The sequence below is a fragment of the Pleuronectes platessa genome, chromosome 20 (genome assembly GCF_947347685.1).
Source record: "Pleuronectes platessa chromosome 20, fPlePla1.1, whole genome shotgun sequence".
Lineage (NCBI taxonomy): Eukaryota > Metazoa > Chordata > Actinopteri > Pleuronectiformes > Pleuronectidae > Pleuronectes > Pleuronectes platessa.
In genome coordinates this window covers 11,766,174-11,785,339 of record NC_070645.1, presented here as the reverse complement: position 1 = coordinate 11,785,339, position 19,166 = coordinate 11,766,174, and the positions used below count along the sequence as shown (strand labels likewise).

The following is a 19,166-nucleotide window of genomic DNA, read 5'->3' as shown; positions in this document are numbered from 1 at the left end:
TAGAAAAACACAGCACTGAGGCAAAGAGAAATGTCCTCTAACTGTCCCACTTAGTGTCGGGATTCCCTCAAGGGGCTGAAATGGGAACCCTATTTAGAAAAAAAAAAGAGAGGGGGGGGGGGGGGGCTTCTTCTATTGCATGTGTGCACTTTGTCTTCTCTCTTACAGCCGTAAAGACACAGCAGAGAAATTAATCATTAGGGTTGGGAACAATGCACATGTTGCATATTGCAAATGTAAATCAAATTAGAAATGTCCATAGAAAGCCTATAGACCACAATTGTTATAGTTTAGAAACTTAGAGACAGCTGTATTTTCTTTTCGTGTCTCGGTATCTTCCTCTCAACTGAGGATTTCCCACCAATTTACGATAACGCATGTTTTACTGTCGTCGGAGGGTTTTAAACAAGCGTGACAATGTGCATTTCCACCCCTACAACTCTGTGAATATCCTTTGTCTCACCGTGTGATAACTGAACCCACTCCTCAATCCACCAGCCATCTGCTGCTCAGTGTCAGCTTCATGTCCACCCATCAGCCAGCTGACCTGCTGTAGCAGCCTTTAGCTGTAGCTGCTGGCCGAGGCACGTTCTGCTTGAGTATCTGATGTACCTGAAAAACTGCATTCTGGGGGACTGACAGTCTGGAAAGCGGGGGCAGGCCCTGAGGTGACTGACTCGAGGGCAATTTATCCTTCTCATTGGCGGGAGAGCACAAGGAAGATATACGCTCCAGCGCTTCACTCTGGGGAAGCCCGCAGAATGTGCTTGTGTGGGTGTGAGGACGTCTGTGGATCTGTGTGTGTTGTTGCCTTGGGGGGATGAATGCAGACATTGTTTGATAGCAGTGGGCTGGAAGAGGAGAGTCTGTATGCTCACAGCGACTAAGGAGTAGAAGGAGGAGGAGGAGGAGAGAGAGAGAAAAGGAGCAGGGGAGACAGGGAAGGTGGGGAGCGGAGGCTTGTAAGTGGGTCGGGGTATCTGGGAGATTCATGGGGGTTGGGAGGATAGAATAGGCAGTGAAAAGAGCACCCATGGTGGATCACTCTCAGCACCAACAACTGGAGAAGTCAGAGATGTACCTTCCAAAATAAGTGGCTCAAGGAAAGCTGCGAAGCACCCAATCAAAAAAAATTATCTTTTAAATTAATCTCTGTAATAAATAATGTCAAACCAAACGAATCTCTGATCCAATCGGCTAAAGTCTCAGGACAAATTAGCCTCTAGGGCCAATGGTCAATATTTTGGGGTATCCAGAGTAGACAGCTTGTAGCTGTTTGCCGTAAACTATTGACAATCAGACGAGTCCATGTAATCAAACATTTCTCCACACAGAACACAAACATTGAGACTTTTGTAGGTGTTTTAGACCCAGAGGACATTTTAGGTTAACAAAGCCTGCTCAAACATAACTGGTAATACTGAAAACAAATACCCTCGAGGCATTGGTTTATTGTGGTTACAAACACACAGACACATGGACGTACCAAGTCAGCATGACAGTTAAATATAATGTCATCACTCTCAGACACCTGGCCCTGTGTGTCCATATGGAAGAGGGCCCAAGGCCATATGGCCTATGTTGTGTGTCTGGCCCAAACTGTGTTGGACGCATGTCTGAGCTGGATCTGAGTGTGTGCGTAACAACACTGAAATATAATTGTTATCTTTTCTAAATCCATATCCCGTCTTAAGCCCACTCATTGTGTTGATCAGCAGGTCTTATTCTAATTCAGGATTGTGACCCGCTTATTTAGTTTACTTTGAGCTTTTCCGCTCTCTCTTACACACAGACACACACATGCATAGGGCGAGATGAAGTGTGTGACGTGAAGAATTTCTAATGTCATGCGCCAGTTTGCAAGAAACTTGACCTACCTCTTGAAATGATGCAGTAAGACACATCAACTAAAATATTTATATATGTAAAACTTGTTGCTATTACATAGTTAGCTTTCATTTGTTTTTTACATTCCCATATTGATAATCAGAATAAAATCAAAACAAACATCCGAAAAACACGATGATTTGCCATTCCAATTCCATAACTCACTGAGAGAGTTTGCATAAATATATTAAACTCATGTTTAATCTTTCATATTGCATCGGTGAGTGCTTGTCTCCCATTTGCCAAATGCACTGAGACGTGTGAAGAGGGAAACCTGTGCAGAACCAAAGGGACGGATGTAAAGAGGTCCGGCCTCGTAGAGTGATGAACGGTTAAATGAAATGAGCAAACGGTGCATTGGATGGAGGATGAGGGGAGGACAAGGACGGGGGGAGGGTGGGGAGAAAAGACACTGGCACCCCGCCAACGTTGACGAAAGCTGCTTAGCCCACCCAGTTGCCATGGATACAGTAGGAGCAGCACCCGGAGAGAGAGAGAGAGAGAGAGAGAGAGGGAGGGAGGGAGACAGGGAGAGAAAACCAGCAGGCGTGCGTTAGAGTAAGTCAGAGTGGGAGTGAGAGGACCAGACAGCAGGGTGGAGAGAGAGGGTGAGTGTATGTATTGCCAGAAAGAGAGAGAGAGAGAGAGAGAGAGAGACAGAGAGAGAGAGAGAGAGAGAGAGAGAGGATAGCAAGGCAGCTAGAGAGCTCGAGGGAGACGATAGAGTGGGAGTGATAGCGAGAGCTAGATAATGGAGGTGCAGTCTGAGTGCGTAGAGCCTCCTGTGGCCCCTCAGTGTGACCCCCAGCCCACTGGGAAGATCAACAAAGCTGCCTTCAAACTCTTCGGAAAACGACGCACCGGCTCCGGGATGGCCAGCTTCTTCTCCTTCAGGAACAAAGGGGCCACAAACAGCGGGAGCAACGGGAATTCTGACAATGGGAGTTCTTTGAATGGGAATGGCTCGGCGTCGGAGCTCGTTAGGAGTAAAACCCATGATGGACTAATAGGCTCAACCAACGACACTGATGGACAGAGAGGGGACGGGCTCGCCAGCCTGGAAGCAGGACCCGTGAGGTCTCTCAGTAAATCCCTGAGTTTCTTCTCTCTACTCCGACGTGGGAGCTTTAGGAATAGTGAAAATGGGGGGTCGGGACTTGTTAGAAGAGGGAGGGGCCTAAAGGGCTTCTTCAGCAGCATGCGATGGAGACGAAAGGAAAAAACGAACGAGGGAGATGGGGTAGAGGTGGAAGGTCCCAAGGAGAAGGATGGAGATAGTACCCACTCTGAGAAGGTAAAGGATATTACTCTCACCCTTGAACCACCTCCGCATCATCACCAAGAAGATGGTGGGAATGCAGAGGCAGAGCCTAACCTCCGAGCAACAGAGACTCCCATTACTACTGTTACCATGACACCACCACACTGTGTTGCCATGACAGGGCCATCTGTTGAACCAGACTCCCCCGTTCCTTACACACCCACTGACTCGCCGCTGCGGCCGACCATTCAAAAAGCCAAAGCCTCAATTTCCAGCCTCACCCCCTCTCTTGCTTCGCCCCCCTTGGACCGCTGCAGCACGGGTGACCCACCCTCGGAACCTTCGGTGGACAGACTCTGCTCTCTTCTCTTCAATGACGTCACATCCCTAAAGAGCTTTGATTCACTGACAGGCTGTGGGGACATTACTGCCGATGCAGACGATGAGGGTCCGGCGGGTAATGGGGGCAGTGGCACGAGCAGCAGCAGTAGTGGCGGAGGAGGGGGGCCTGTGGGAGCAAGTGTTGGGAGAGCGGTTGGTGTCGATAGTGCCACATCCCGTGGATCCCCGTCCAAACCGCCTCTACCCTCCCAGCTGAGCCAGCCCATCTACTCTGTTTCCTTAAGCTCAGGGCATGCCTCCCTCCCAGCCAGGACTCGGGCTCCACCTCCACCACAGCAGCACTCAGCTGGTAGTGGTGTGGTGGCTTACATGGGTGGAGGGGAAGAAATGGCAAGTCCAGAAGGAGTGGACGATGCAGACATGCAAGGGCTCTGGCACATGCTGCCCTCCACGGGGGACAACTCTCCGGCTTTGCCCAGATTGCACCAACCTCCCTCCACCACCCCTACTTCCACGTATCCCCCTCGCTCCAACCCCTCAAGCAGCCACCTTTCTCTAGCCTCCAGGATTTCAGAACGGAAGGTACCCCAGGTGAAGGCATTGGGGCTCAGCAAAATTCCAGTCGTCGGTGGAGCTGCGGTCCGTCCAGCTAAAACCTCCCTCCCTCACCCACATGGCCGCCATCCAACATCACCTGGGGAGAAAGAGCCACTCAGTGATGAGGGCTACTGGGACACACCCTCAGCAACACCCACAGCGACGCCTGATGAGAGCAGGCTGCAGCGTAACCAGAGGATTGCCCTATCACGCGACAGCTACTCTGGAGACCAACTGTATGACCTTTACGATGAACCTGAGGAGCATCAAGATGATGAAGAACTGGAAGGAGATGACGATCTAAACAGTACCCCTTCTCCATCTACTGAGTACAAACTGAGCCCCACATCCCAAACAACTCCTCCTTCTTCCTCCTCCTCTTCTTCATTTCGATCGATGAAAGGCAGCGCCAGCCTTCCACGGGACTCCAAAATCCCAGTAAGCAACAAACAGTCGTCACCACCCCACTCTGTGAGCCAGTCAGCCCTGTCGTCCGTCCTGGAGGCTGAATCCCAACCACCAAAGACCGAAGCGCCCCCCCCAGTTCGCACCAGAATCCCTGTATCCAAGGTGCCTGTCCGTCGATCTGGAAACAAACCCGGCAGCAGAGGAACTGTCCAAAAGAAGTAGTTTCCGTCAAACTGGTAGTTCTCCCCCACTAATGTCTGGGCTTGAGTTTGTACCTTGCTACGGTGCAGTTTATGCACAGCCAAAAGATTTCCCACAGGCAGAAAAATGTTGAGCTGTGGAGTTAACAGCCTATAAATTCCTCTCAAATCTTAAAAGCACTCACTCCTTAAGTGTTTTGGCTTTCGACGACTAGAATGAGTGGGTTTGTTCACTTGAGAAAGTCACGAGGAGACTCCAAAAAGCTGGGTTCACACTTCATGGCCCCTCGCAGGAACATTGGAGGTTGACTCTTGACAATCCATGGCCATGCAATAGAGACATTTGCCTTGTAGCTTCCTGGAAAAGCTCCTGACCTACTGACACTTGGATTCAGCTCAAGACTGCACACTGCGATAAAGAGGGAGAAAAAAACGCAGAGCACCTTTTTTATATCTCCTGTTTTCTTATGGAATTCCAGATTGCATAACTCAATTTGCTCAGAAGGACCTAATCTAAATGAAGTTTTTCTAGTTGTTTTGAGTTTGTCATCTTGTTTAATCAGTAACAAAGTACCTCCTAATCCTCTGAATTTAGAGCCAAAGTTTGACGTCCTCTAATAGTCTGGAATAAACTCAACAACATCCACAGATTTGGATGACCCACATTTTTTTGTTTCGCTGTTGTATGTGTATTTTACTTTTAGCTCTTCTTGTGACTGCACAGTTTATTCAAACTAAACGTGTATATTTCCAAATGAGTTCTTAGATCTGAACTGGTTGTAAAACTTTGCAGCTACAAATACAGGCACGCTTCTCTGCAGAAGGCTCCAGTTTGTTGACTGGTAAATAATTTTATTTCGGAAGTTTGGATTAAGCCTGTGACATTTGGATCTGCATCACTGAATCACTGGAAGTACATCAACCTCGGGGATTTACAAGTGTTAAGCTACAGATGGAAACCTGGATAACTATCGCAATATTCTACCTGGAGGGATCCTGTGCACTGACATAACACACGGACACACACACAAAACCCTTTTTTCTCCTTCTCTGCATGCAGTGCCACACACATGCACCCGGCACAAAGGTCAGGAACATCATCTAAAACTGAAGGATCTAAGACACACACTGTGCAGCCTTTGGCATTTTTCTTCGTAGCTACACTTGATGACTTTCTTCTCTAAAGACACATGCACTAACAACTGTTTTTTTCTAGTTAGTACTTTCTCTTTCACTGGATTTCATACTATTTTGTAAGCCCCGTTTTCCTAGGTCAAATTGCACAGATCTTAAACTGTGATTGCACCAGCTTGTCTATAGTCCGCCCTCTATCTGTAAAATCTGGGGTCTGATGCTAACACAGAGCAGAGTCCTTCACCCCCATTTCCTGGCTTTTGTACTTGTGGTACAACCTCATTCTAGGAACCGCTGTTAGCTGCGTGTGAATCGGAATGTAGCTTGACATCATGGTAAATCATTGGTCAGCATATATTTTCCCCTTTGTTGGTGTGTTTTCCGCTTTGTCCCTTTTTCTGTGGGGGCAACACAATGGGCGGAATCAACTGTTTTCTAAGTCCCCCAGTGTTTTGTAAAACGGAGACAAGCTACTGCACAGTGTGTGCACTTGTATTAAGAATGAGTAGTGTGTGTTGCAGTCCTAAAGGGCCTTTGTCAGTGACTGAGTGAGGCAAGTTACCAGGGGCAGAGTGTTCTCCATCCATTAGATGAGAGAAAGGCGAGTTTTCTCTAATCCGAGCCACAAGGGGTTCCAATGACATTCAAGGGTCATTCTAGTTCATGATAGCTTTCCATCTGGTTTAGGAGCCGATGATGGATCCACAACGCTGCTCCAGGTTCAGGTATCTTTTCACCCGCCTGATGGTTGAGCATAGAACAGGCCCCGGAGTAACCTGATCCCAGGTCGGCGGCGAGAGTATTTCTCACCCAGAGGAAAGGGCAGAGTAAAGGTCACTTGGATCACGTCCGTTCCTGTCTTTTCAAATTTACAGTAGCATGCAATCAATTTCATTCATCCTCCCTCCGTGTTGAGGAAGGGATTGAAAGGAATCCGGTGGGAAAATGGGTGGAGTAATACAGGGTACAGGCTGGACAACAATATAAACCATCGCACCTGGTAAAAATGTGTTGATACTTTTGGACTGCTGACGAAAACAGTTGGCTCAGTGGTACAAAAATCACAACTGTGAATGGGAAACCACACAATCAAATGGTTGAACTAGACAAGAGTTTATAGTGACATTTTATATATTTAACAGGTTTTGTTCAAATCCTCCTTGGTAAATGAATTTGTTGACTGATGTGTTGCGCCGCTGCACAGGGATGACATCAAACATTGAGGCTAGCATATTGCCATGTTGCTCAGCTCCCTCTGTTTTTGTTTTCTCTCCTTCCTCTCCTTCAAACTGAGCCTCCATGTGATCACTGCATTGCAAACAAAGTTATGTTTTTTATTTGTTATCTTTATTTAACCATCTGTTCACGGTGTGAAATCCTTTCACTTTTCTTATTTAATGAATAAAACTGTGTTTGCGCTGACAAACAAGCTCATGACTCTTTGTAACCACGTTTAGGGATTCCATTAATGCCGGCAGCTTCATGTGCTTAATCATGTACTTATATACAGAGAGTAACTAGACTGAGCCCTTCACTCCTTCACTCCCCCTCCTCCATCCTTCACACCATCACATCCTGGGGGCTCCGATCCCCCAAGGGGCACAGGCTGTGGATGGGAGAAACAGAGAAACAGAGATGCTTTTTGTTGATGTATGGCGTGTTGCATTTTTGTTGTGGAGCCACACTTGCAAAGAGCGCCGCTTGGCTTGGGCATAATAGGTTATCGATACATTTTATTGATTGCTGGGATGAAAGCCTGATGGATGTGTCATTGTCTGCTGTCGGACTCCAGAAGGGCAAAAGGAAAAATATATGCGGGAACGAGGACGAGTAGACGAGCAGCATGACAACAAAGAAGCAGCTGACACACAGCTGACTCATGTGGAAACGGAACCTGTGCATATGTGTGTGTGTGTGTGTGTGTGTGTGTGTGTGATGAGTGATTGTGCTTAATCAACATGAAATCGAAGGTCTCATCATTTCAAGAAGACACATGTTGCTGGAAACAGATCACATGCTGTTGTGTTGTGGTTGCAGCACATGAAGCGTATTAGGAGGAGGATTTGGTGCAGTGCGAATCCCCTTTGTAATGGTGCAGCAACCCCCCCCCTCCCCCTCCCCTCTTTCTGCTCAGCTTCCTCTCTGTGTTTCTGCACCCTGAGGTCTGTGCAAAAGCCCTTACGTAAGACCATAACACTCACTTTTCACCAGCCCACCACATCAAAGCTACAGCCATGCTGACAGGGAGGACGGTGCACGCTGGTGTGCGCATGTGTGTTTGGCTGATCTCATCATTTAATCCGCTGCTGCTTTGGTGCTGCGTGTGGACATCCGTTCTCATTGTGTGTGTTTGTGCATTAGTTTTTGTGTGTAAATCTGATGTGCGTGCACGACAGGGAGGATTTACTTTGTGCTTGAACATAGGACAACATGTTGTGTAAAGCACTGAAGAAGAGAACAAGAGGTTTGTTCAGTTGCGAGTAGGCATCTGCACTCTTTAAATTAAGCCTTTACTTAGCCTTTGTGACTTCTGATAAACAGCAGCCATAGGGGACTAATGATGAGATGGTTTTCACATTTAAACATACACTATAAAGCAGATGTGTTCATATCAACACGAATTGTGCCAAATTACAACACACTAATGTGCTTCTAGAAGGACCCCACATTTTGTGTTACTTCTGACGCAACATGATTTCCATTGAATTTTCAAACACATTGACTGTGTCCAATATAACATTATGTGTGATCCTAATACAAACACACTGTTGCGTTAAAAACGTGTTAATTCTATTGCAATGATTTGGATTGAAATAAACACTCAAATCAAAAAAAAATAATTGTAAAAGATTTGCAGGAGCAGAAGATGCACTGCTTCATACTGTGTAGTACTGGTATTTATTTGAGTACAAGGGACTTTGTTCATACAAGGCAATAATCACATTTGTGGCCATATTCAAAGCAAAGCCTATATGTTAAAGCAATGAGCTGCAGTAGCAGCTCCTCTGCAGAACATGATGTGGAACTGAGAAGCTACATATTTTGCATTGTAAATATGAATTGATATTAATTTGTATATTGTGCATTGAATAGAAACATTTGCAGAACTGCCTTTCTTTCTGTATATTAATTTCTTGTACATTCAGCCTTTAACAGAAATTGCAAATAATAATAAGTATGACCCTCCTAGTGGTTTTTTTTGGAAGATATCAACAAAATCACGACTGTTTGCTGCCCTGGCTCCTAAATGGTGGAATGAGCTCCCCAATGACATCAGGAAAGAAAGTCTACACATCTTCCGCCGCAAACTAAAAACACACCTCTTCCGACTACATCTTGAATACAAGTTTACACTAACAATTTAGTAGCACTTAAATGGCACTTTGTAGTTTTGCTTTTTAGAAGAAATTGTACTTTCTTGATTCTTGTTGTTCTGGGTTTGTTCCTCATGGTCGATGCACTTATTGTAAGTCGCTTTGGATAAAAGTGTCACCTAAATGAAAACGTGATGTAATGGTAGATCTCAGCCTAAGTTTGGAATTAAAAAGGGATCTTGGGTTCGAAAAGGCTGGGGACCACTGAACTAGAGCCTATAAGAAAACTTCACAGCATTACAAAATAAAGGATATTTATATTTTACAATAGGCCGCAATAAGTCAAATTAAATAAGATGATTTAAAATAAAAACCACAGGAACACATTTAAGTTTAGTTCATGTGTGTGTGTGTGTGTGTGTGTGTGTGTCATCTATGTGTGTGTGTGTGTGTGTGTGTGTGTGTGTGTGTGTGTGTGAGTGTGTGTGTGAGATGGAGCCTTGAGCACCATTTAAAAAAAAAAGCTGTACCCCACATTCTGCATGGCAGCCTGTCTCCAGTCGTTCCCATAGTTACTCCACTAGGTCAACCAATGAAAAGAGGGGGCTGGGCAGGAAGGAGGATGGGAGAGTACTGGGTCTCTGTAAACTGCCAGAGACGTGACTGGAGCTGAACTGGTGCATCTTTTTTCTACAAATAAACACACACAAACATGGCGTGGCCGATGCTGCACCGCCATGTTTTTCCAGTAGCATATTTGTGTTACCTGAAGGCAACTGTAGGTTAATATACATATTTGGAAGCGGAGGGTGAAGCTGAGGGATGTAGTGTGCAACTTCACCACTAGATGCAACTAGACCTTACACAGGTTCTTATATAATCCATCAACAGAATATTTCAGTAAATGAGTAATGGCATCTTTCATTCCATCCTTTGAACAGGGTTCTGACCTTTAGGACACATCCTCCACTCTCATCAATTCCTCACTTCTTCTCTGCACCACCTTAAACCTCATGAGCAGCCGCCACCAACATTTCATATTCTGTCCATTCTCTCTCTGTTGGTGTTGTTTTGTTTTCATCCCGTTGCCTGCCTCTCCTCTCTCGCTCTCCCCTCCATGCTGCTGCATGGTCCCTCTCAGAGGCTGTGTTGTGTAATCCTCCCACTTGTCAATAATTCATCAGCATACAAGCTTTTGGACTGTACACACACTGTGATAGAACTGAGCATGCAGCAGAGTGCGATGTTGGGCAAAGGTTTCCTTCTTCAGAGGGGAATACAGGTAAAGCTGGTTTAGACTGGTGCACAAGCACGGTAAAAACAACGCAGGACCAGGGTCACTTGGCTCTAGGTGCATCTCTATAGTGAAAGATTCTCTGTTTTAAAAAAGGATCAAAATGGCAAGAAATTATATTTTAATTAAGTTCCAATACTGAAAGGGAGCATGTGAGCAACAAAACAGAATGTGAATTTAATTATGAGTCACAAGATGAATGATGAGAGCATTTTACGATTTGAGGTCAGATTTAATGTTCTGAAACGTAACCGACTTTCTGCTGAAACATTTGTGAGATGCAGAAATGGTCCTGTTTTTTTTTTTTTTTATTAATCCCCGTACTGAACATTGTAACAACATTTCACTATTGCAACCACACAAATTGAAATGTTTCACTTTCCAGGAAACAGAATCGTCTTTCTAAAGAACACTCCTCATGAATTCCGAGACATCATCTGTATATATAAGGAAAAAAACCTGACGACAGATGGCAATGTGAAGCTTGAAAAAGAAAAATCCGGAGCTCCAAACTGGTCACTCCGGTTCTCTTTGTCTGCTGTGAAAATAATCCAAGTCAACCGTGAAAGGAGGTGTAGATTAGTTTGCGCTCTCTATCTCATCCTCAGGTGCGCTCGTACTCAAAGGAGGTCAGATTCCATTCAATAGTACGCAACATGAAGAAACTTTATCCAACTTCACTTCCCCCACCCAAGATTTGAGTTGTCAGACTGTCAGAATAGATCTAGATATAAAAAAGATAATCTACTCCTTGTTTCCTGAATTGACTTCATATTTATCTCAGAATTCTGAGAAAGGATTTCGAAAGAGGCTCTCTCGGATATCATGAAACACTCAAGCTGATTTATTTGTTTCTCCAATGAGAAAAATAATCCATTCTTGATTCTTGTTGTTCTGGGTTTGTACCCTCAAGGTTGAATGCACTTACAGTGCCTTGCATAAGTATTCACCCCCCTTGGACTTTTTCCCATTATGTACTGTTACTAACTGGAATTCAAATAGACTTAAATAAACTTTTTCCCGTTTGATCAACAAAACATGCATAGTACTTTGGAGGTGCAAAATAAATGTTATTGTGACACAAACAATAATGAGAACAAAAAAGTTGACATCTGTTGGGTGCATAAGTATTCACCCCCCTGTGTCAATACTTGGTAGAACCCCCTTTCGCTGCAATTACAGCTGCAAGTCTTTTGGGGTATGTCTCTACCAGCTTTGCACATCTAGAGATGGAAAGGTTTGTCCATTCTTCTTGGCAAAAAAGATGAAGCTCAGTCAGATTGGATGGAGACCGTCTGTGAACCGCAATCTTCAAGTCTTGCCATAGATTCTCTATTGGATTGAGGTCTGGGCTTTGACTGGGCCATTTTAAGACATTAACATTCTTTAATCCAAACCATTCCTTTGTAGCTCTGGCTGTATGTTTAGGGTCATTGTCCTGCTGGAAGATGAACCTCCGCCCCAGTCTCAAGTCTTTTGCAGACTGCATCAGATTTTCTTCAAGGATTTCCCTGTATTTGGCTCCATCCATCTTTCCCTCTATTCTGACCAGTTTCCCTGTACCTGCTGAAGAGAAGCATCCCCACAGCATGATGCTACCACCACCATGTTTCACTGTTGGGATGGTGTGCTCAGGGTGATGGGCAGTGTTGGGTTTTCGCCACACATAGCGTTTTGCATTGAGGCCAAAAAGTTCAATTTTGGTCTCATCTGACCAGAGCACCTTCTTCCACATGTTTGCTGTGTCTCCCACATGGCTTCTGGCAAACTCCAAACGGGATTTTTTATGGATCCCTTTCAACAATGGCTTTCTTCTTGCCACTCTTCCATAAAGGCCAGATTTGTGGAGTAGACGACTAATAGTTGTCCTGTGGACAGATTCTCCCACCTCAGCTGTGGATCTCTGCAACTCCTCCAGAGTAACCATGGGCCTCCTGGTTGCTTCTCTGATTAATTTTCTCCTTGTCCGACTCTTCAGTTTGGGTGGACGGCCTCCTCTTGGTAGGTTTGCGGTTGTGCCATATTCTTTCCATTTTCTTATGATGGATTTTATGGTGCTCAGAGAGATGTTCAAAGCTCTGGATATTTTTTTATAACCTAACCCTGCTTCATATTTCTCCACAACTTTATCCCTGACCTGTTTGGTGAGCTCCTTGGTCTTCATGATGCTGTTTGTTCAGTAATGATCTCCAACAAACTCTGAGTCCGTCACAGAACAGGTGTATATATACTGAGATTAAATTGCAGACAGGTGGACCCTATTTACTAATTATGTGACTTGCAAATGCAATTGGTCGCACCAGTTCTTTGTTAGGGGTTCACAGTAAAGGGGGTGAATACATATGCACTCAACACTTTTCAGATTTTTATTTGTAAATAATTGTGAAATCCATGTAATATTTCCCCCCACTTCCAAATGATGCACTATTTTGTGTTGGTCCATTACATAAACTCACGATGAAATAAATTTTAATCTGTGGTTATACCATGACAAAATGTAGAAAAGTCCAAAGGGGGTGAATACTTATGCAAGGCACTGTATGTAAGTCGCAACATGCTTCGATGCCTTGTTTCAGTTAAGTTGCAAATAGAAGTTATCTGATGCGATCCCAGACAATCTTAACTGCAGCCTTCAGTGAGTTTTCCCCCAGTAAAGATCAAAACTCACCCAGAGGACATTTGTCATTGTTGATAGGATGACGAAACGCTTGCTTTCTACACCAGTGATGTTCCAGTTTGCAATAACAAAATGCAAAGGTTGAAATAATTGTTCACTTACAGTTTAATTGCTACATGTTCTAATCACTGTAATCGCAGTTCTGGACAGTACAGGGGTCATACCTTTCATTGCAAAACAGGAACAATAACACCACAGCCATTCAAATGATATTTTTTATCATTCTGTACCCAGAAAATGATAACAAGCCCATTAAAGCACACAAAATAAAACTTTTTATTGCATGGATTTTGGGATGTCATCATGGCCACATCATAAATAAAAGTTTATAAATGATAAATAAAACATCAAAGCCCTTCCCCACCTTATTGACGATCCCGTCACCTACTTAGGAGCAGCCTCACATCAATTTTGACTTGTGGTATAGATCCAGCAATGGACTTCTCAGAAAAACGTCTCTATAAATCAGTTGCAGGGCGATTTACTTCTTTAATTAAGTCTAATTTGCAGTGGATTATGGGTAATTAATGCTGTTTTTCAAAACCAAAATAGATGGATGCGTTGGCTCTTAGATGTGCATTAAAAGAACTTAAATTCAGTATATCTTGAGTTTTAATGAGCGATGTGTGATATTTTATGGATTCTAGGACAAATTGACCCTTGTTCCACTTTACACACCAATGGAACACATGAGAATAGTCTTTTAATCCTCTGCCATTGTGCAACTGTCCAAAGAAAGTCCCTGCCATGACAGCACAGCCTCCGCCTAAACCTAACATGTATCCACCTTGTTCAGGTATGAGCACTAAGTTATATCAGCAAGAACAAGAGATGTGAGACAGTAAGAAATTGATGGATGATGTCTTATCAAGTATAAGTAAAATAAAATAAACTCTGCACTTCATCGTGTTTTTCAGTAACACTTTGCCCTCTTGAACACACACAGTGGTTATTAAGATGCTTGTGAGAGACAGTGGTTCAGTCCAGAATCTACAGGTTCCCCTTTCATTCAGCTTGGCGGAGCCTGAACATCCACAGTGATATAAGTGTACAGAATGTCCTTCACAATCTCCTTGACAGTGTAGTTGAGGGTGTTAAACCCATCTTTATCCATGGTCCCCCCGATTTGGCTTAATTTGCCAGGGTTCGCTGGATTTTGCTCATTGTGCAAGTCTCTCACGTGTTTGATCATCTTGTACTTTCCTGTCTGAAGGTCGGGGCGAGAAATCGACATCCCGCGGAGGCCGATCCGCCCGAAGATATCGTCGTCCTCGCCGCCCCAGCCCCAGTAAGTGTTCGGGAAGCCGTTAATCTTTAGGTATTGCTCCTTGGACAGTGAGGAAACCCCACCAAAGAAGTTATTGTACGGTAGCTGGAAATTAAATTTGTCCATTGCCACAGCCAGGTGTCTGGGATTGTCGAAACACCTGTAAAGGTTCCGGTCGTTCATGGGAACCAGGTCTATGTCAGAGAAGACGAAGCAATTATAATCGTAATCCTTAAGGGCTTCCACATAGCCCACATTCATCAGTTTAGCCCGGTTAAACACTCCATCCCCATCCTGGTTGATGACATACACGCCATAATCCAACTGCTGCCTCATCAAGATAGGATGGAGGTAGTAGAGCCAGTAATTCAGGTGCTCGTGTCGGTTTCGGAATGGAATGACAACTGCAACCTACACAAATGAAACAGCTTAGTTAGCAGGGCAAATAATATGGATAGACGTGCCCTATCCAACAGGGGAAATGAAATAAACAAAATGTATGTAACTTAAATGTACAAATATAGTCTACATAAAACTGACACAAAACTGTAATTCTTTTTGATACATTTTTTTACGGTTTGTAAAAGTATTATAGAAATATGTAATTCAGCAGTAAATTGCAGAAGTTATATTGTAGGTAGTAAGTATCAAAGCACAAATATTTTTCCGGCGAGTTTTTGTACAGTCAGTTTTTTTTATCTATCCTGCATATACAAATAAAATAAATACATTCAACATAAACCTGACATGACAAACCAACTTGAACTTCACAGTTTTTAATGAAAAACTAAATCTAAATCTATTAATCGGTCTGTGTGTGTAGAGGTTAGAAGTTATGGAGCACAAACGTTTTCTATGTGATTTCTTTCTTTAGAAACACTGATCTCGTGACATGAAATCCATTGCTGATTTGCTCATCACGATCGCAGATGAGTGATTTCACAAATAAATATAAAATCAAAAAGTGACCACCTGAGTTTTGACACCTGCTTGTAGAACTACTCCTCCAGAATATGGAAGTCTTCACCTACCTTGTGTTTGGAGACACAGTCCGGGGGCTGGTAGCGGCCTCCCTCCCGCAGAGAGGAGCTCACCTTCTGCCGCACCTCATCCAGAGTCAGCTTCTGACTGAAGTCCACGCTGAGGGGACCGACGAGAGCCGGGGGGTCATCGGGGCACGGCTGTGTCCTGTCCGGTGGAGTGGTCCCCTCCGTCGGCGTGGTCCCCTCCGTCGGCTTTGTCCCCTCCTTCCGGGGGACACTCGGGGCTGGGGTCGTCATGTTCGGCTGCACCTGTTGAACAAATGCCTGTGTCTCCAGCTTGTCATTCCCAGTGGACCCCCAGTGCTGAAGCGGGGCCTGGGGACTCGAGACGCGGATCCCGTTGTACAGCAGCAGCACTCCAAAGTAAGACGCACTGAGGAATCCAAAGAGTGTGAGGATTTTAAACACTTTCTTAAGCGTCGTTGCTTCACATCCTCCACCTCGGAGAGGACACTGGGAACTTGACGTCTGCATTTCTCTTTGCAAGTCAAACACAATGTCCCGAGACACCAGGCAGGTGGGTGTCTTTTATACTCACCTGCTTCCTGGTTCAAGTAGGCAGTTGAGGACCCACATATTCTTCACAATTATAAATGTATTTATAAAACCAGAGACTGGTTTACTAAGAAAAATACTTCAGTGTTTCTGAATGAATAGTATATATATATAATTTTTGAATGCATTTATAAATATTCTCAAAGTACTTTTAAACTTTTGTGTTATCTATTTTATTTAGCAAAAACAAAACAAACCTAATGTAGCCCATAAACACCCTGATTCGGTTATGGTTGACACATTTTATAATTTTCACAGTAAAGTCAACTAAGAGGAAAGTATTGGTGAAATAGTCCGGTTAGTAAAAAGCAATGTAAGGCTTGATGCTGTGAATTCAAGTGCTATGTGAATAGTCCCTGTGTGTAACCAAACTGCGCCCTCTTCTGGTGTGAAATTGATTATGCCGCTTTTCATTGGGGACTTCTGTTCCTGTTGAAGGACAAGGAAGATCTTTTAAAAAGTTCAAATAGACAATTAAAAAAAAATGATAAAAGTTTAAAATATTGTTATTTTACTGCACAGCAAACAATGGTTTACGTGGGTCATGAATAAAGGTAAAAAGGAAATTGAAAAAGCAAATTCAATATGTGAAGAGATTATTCGAAAAGGTAAAGGGAAAAATTTAACCCTTAGATGCATAAGTGGGTCAAAAATGACCCGGCGAGGTTGTTTTCTTACTTACTTTTTCAACTTACCTTTTATACATTTTAAGAAATTGTAGTTTTTGTACTACTACCCCAAGCTTCCATAAGTGGGTCAAAAATGACCCGCATGCATTTTCTATGGAATCCAATGGGAACCACTGATTCTTATCAACTCTGGCTGTCAGGAATAAATTAACTGTGGACCACACAGACTATATCAGAAGTTTCACCCCTCAAGAAGATTATTTTACACAGCAAGAGCGGATACGTGTAAGTATTATCTTCATATAATATTGTGTGTGTGTCTTTCATGACTGTTGTTATTATTATTTATCAACAAATTAGCCTTCTTTATAACTAGCTAACTAAGATAGCTAACATTACTATATGTATTGTGTGTGTGCGTGTGTGTGTGTGCGTGTCATTCATGATTGTTGTGTGAAAGAGTATTTTATTATTATTTATCAACAAATTAGCCTACTTTATAACTAGCTAACACTAGCTAGCTAACCTAGTTAGCTAACATTACTATATGTAGTGTGTGTGTGTGTGTGTGTGTGTGTTTGAGGGTATTTATTTATATAGCTACATATTGATCTATTGAAAACATTACTCTTTTGCTTCCTCATCCAAGGTGTCATGGCTGCTAGATACACAGCTGAAATGGTCCGACAGATGCTGGATTATGGAGAGGCAGTAATGGGGTTGGACTCCGAGTCTGACATTTCTGATGATGAGGACCAAGACTATTGTCCAGGTGGCAGTGGCAGTCGTCCACCTGGAAATCCAACTGAACAGGATAAATCTGACTCAGAAGAGTCCTCTTCTGTGTCCTCTGAAGAAGAAAGTGTCCAAATCATGTCCAACAGAATGAGTTGGAAGGGGTCTTACTGGAGCGAGTTACCTCCCACCCAGGGCAGAACACAGAGCCACAATATCCTCAGAAGTCGGTCAGGGCCTGCACAAGGGCTTAGCACCACTGTCTCACCAAAAGATGCATGGGAGCTCTTTATCACTGATGATATAATACAAGAGGTGTTGAAGTGCACAAACTTGGAAGGACGGAGAGTAGCAACAGCTAGAGGAAAAGAGTGGAAAAATTTCACCAAAGATGAATTCATGGCCTTCATTGGATTGACCCTGCTTGCAGGAAGTGAGAAGAACTGGGATGTATCAGTCCGTGAGCTGTTTGGGAGTCCTCCACATAATCCCATGTACAAGGCCACTATGGCTGTTGGAAGATTTGAAGACATTCGCCGTACCTTGCGCTTGTGCCATTCAGGGGTAGGTGCAAGTTTCTACAGTGCATGCTCTTCCTCAAAGAGCTGTCAAAGGAGCTTGTCACACCACACATGATGAGTGGACTGGAAGGCTGCCCCCAACTGCAAACCACGATTATTGAGGCAATGGAAAGGTGCCACAACCCAGCCACAGGAAAGAAGCAGACAGGGCAAACCAAAGAGAAAGAGGTGTCAGATCTGCCCAAGTAACAAAGATCGCAAAGTCAACAATAGGTGTGGGAAATGCAATGTACCAGTGTGTAATGATCACAGCCAGAAACAGGTAGTTTGTCTGAACTGCATACAGTGATGAGACAAGAAGGCAAAACAGGGAAAAGAGAGAGGAACTTTCAATGACTGGACAGTAACACACACACGCACACACACACACACACACACACACACACACACACACAATGGATGTTCACATTTTTCTATTGCTGTTCTGGATAATTTTCTTAATCAAAAATGTTAAAAAGTGAAAAATAAAGATATTTCAAACATGAAATCATTATTGTGTGGTCCTAAATGTAATACTAAATATTATACAAGTGATTATTCTTAACCAAAATGACGAAAATGGCATAAAAACCCATTGATTCGAATATGGGTCATTTTTGACCCACTTATGGAAGAGTGTAGGGTCCTGTCACTCGTGCATCTAAGGGTTAAATAGGTAAAATTTGAAATTTCAAACTGAAAGATGAAATTGTACTGATGAAATAGAAATGGAAATAGCAAAAAGCGAAACATCTAAAATGAAACTCACTTTACTGATTGACATTTCACATTTTGAAAATACATCTTTATAATTTTCCACCAAGCATTTTCCATTTGGCTTTTCAATCTGTGTGTACATAAACAGATGTGGTCCAAAGGATGGTTGGAGGGTTTGAAATTAAAATTCTAATTAGATATCCCCTAGGAGCATTTTCATGAAAACTTTTCTCTTAATTCTGAGTCAATAATCTCTGCTTGGTTTTGAGTGGTCTCAGCCGTGTGGGACGCACCACAATGACAGCCGATCAGAGCTAATTCAGAATCAGAGTGGTTTTGATGGCTCCACGCTCTTTATGAGGGAACAAAGTAGAGTGTGCGTGTGTGTGCGCGTCTCAACCTTCCTCTGTAGTCCACCTGCTTCTCGTTGCCCAAAATGGTCGGCAAAATCGGCTTTTTGAAATATTAGCATTTGTATACCACGGCTTTTATTTCACAGGCCCCAAACCATGGAAATAAAGTTAAATTTGAAATTGGATAGAAAAT

The 19,166-nt window shown here is 43.6% G+C and overlaps 2 protein-coding genes across 2 annotated transcripts; one reads left to right on the top strand and one right to left on the bottom strand.

Annotated features, from left to right (window-relative positions):
• The first annotated feature begins 2,462 nt into the window (after nucleotides 1-2,462).
• Nucleotides 2,463-5,341, top strand: amer2 (APC membrane recruitment protein 2). Its single transcript, XM_053412912.1, has one exon. It carries the CDS (start codon nucleotides 2,639-2,641, stop codon nucleotides 4,715-4,717), a length of 2,079 nt encoding a protein of 692 aa, XP_053268887.1. The 5' UTR covers nucleotides 2,463-2,638; the 3' UTR covers nucleotides 4,718-5,341.
• Nucleotides 5,342-13,201: 7,860 nt separating this feature from the next.
• Nucleotides 13,202-15,951, bottom strand: LOC128426054 (beta-1,4-galactosyltransferase 2). Its single transcript, XM_053412913.1, has 2 exons — nucleotides 15,413-15,951; nucleotides 13,202-14,792 (listed from the first exon to the last, which is right to left on the bottom strand). The coding sequence occupies exons 1-2, from the start codon at nucleotides 15,896-15,898 to the stop codon at nucleotides 14,124-14,126; spliced, it is 1,155 nt and encodes a 384-aa protein (XP_053268888.1). The 5' UTR covers nucleotides 15,899-15,951; the 3' UTR covers nucleotides 13,202-14,123.
• Nucleotides 15,952-19,166: the final 3,215 nt, after the last annotated feature.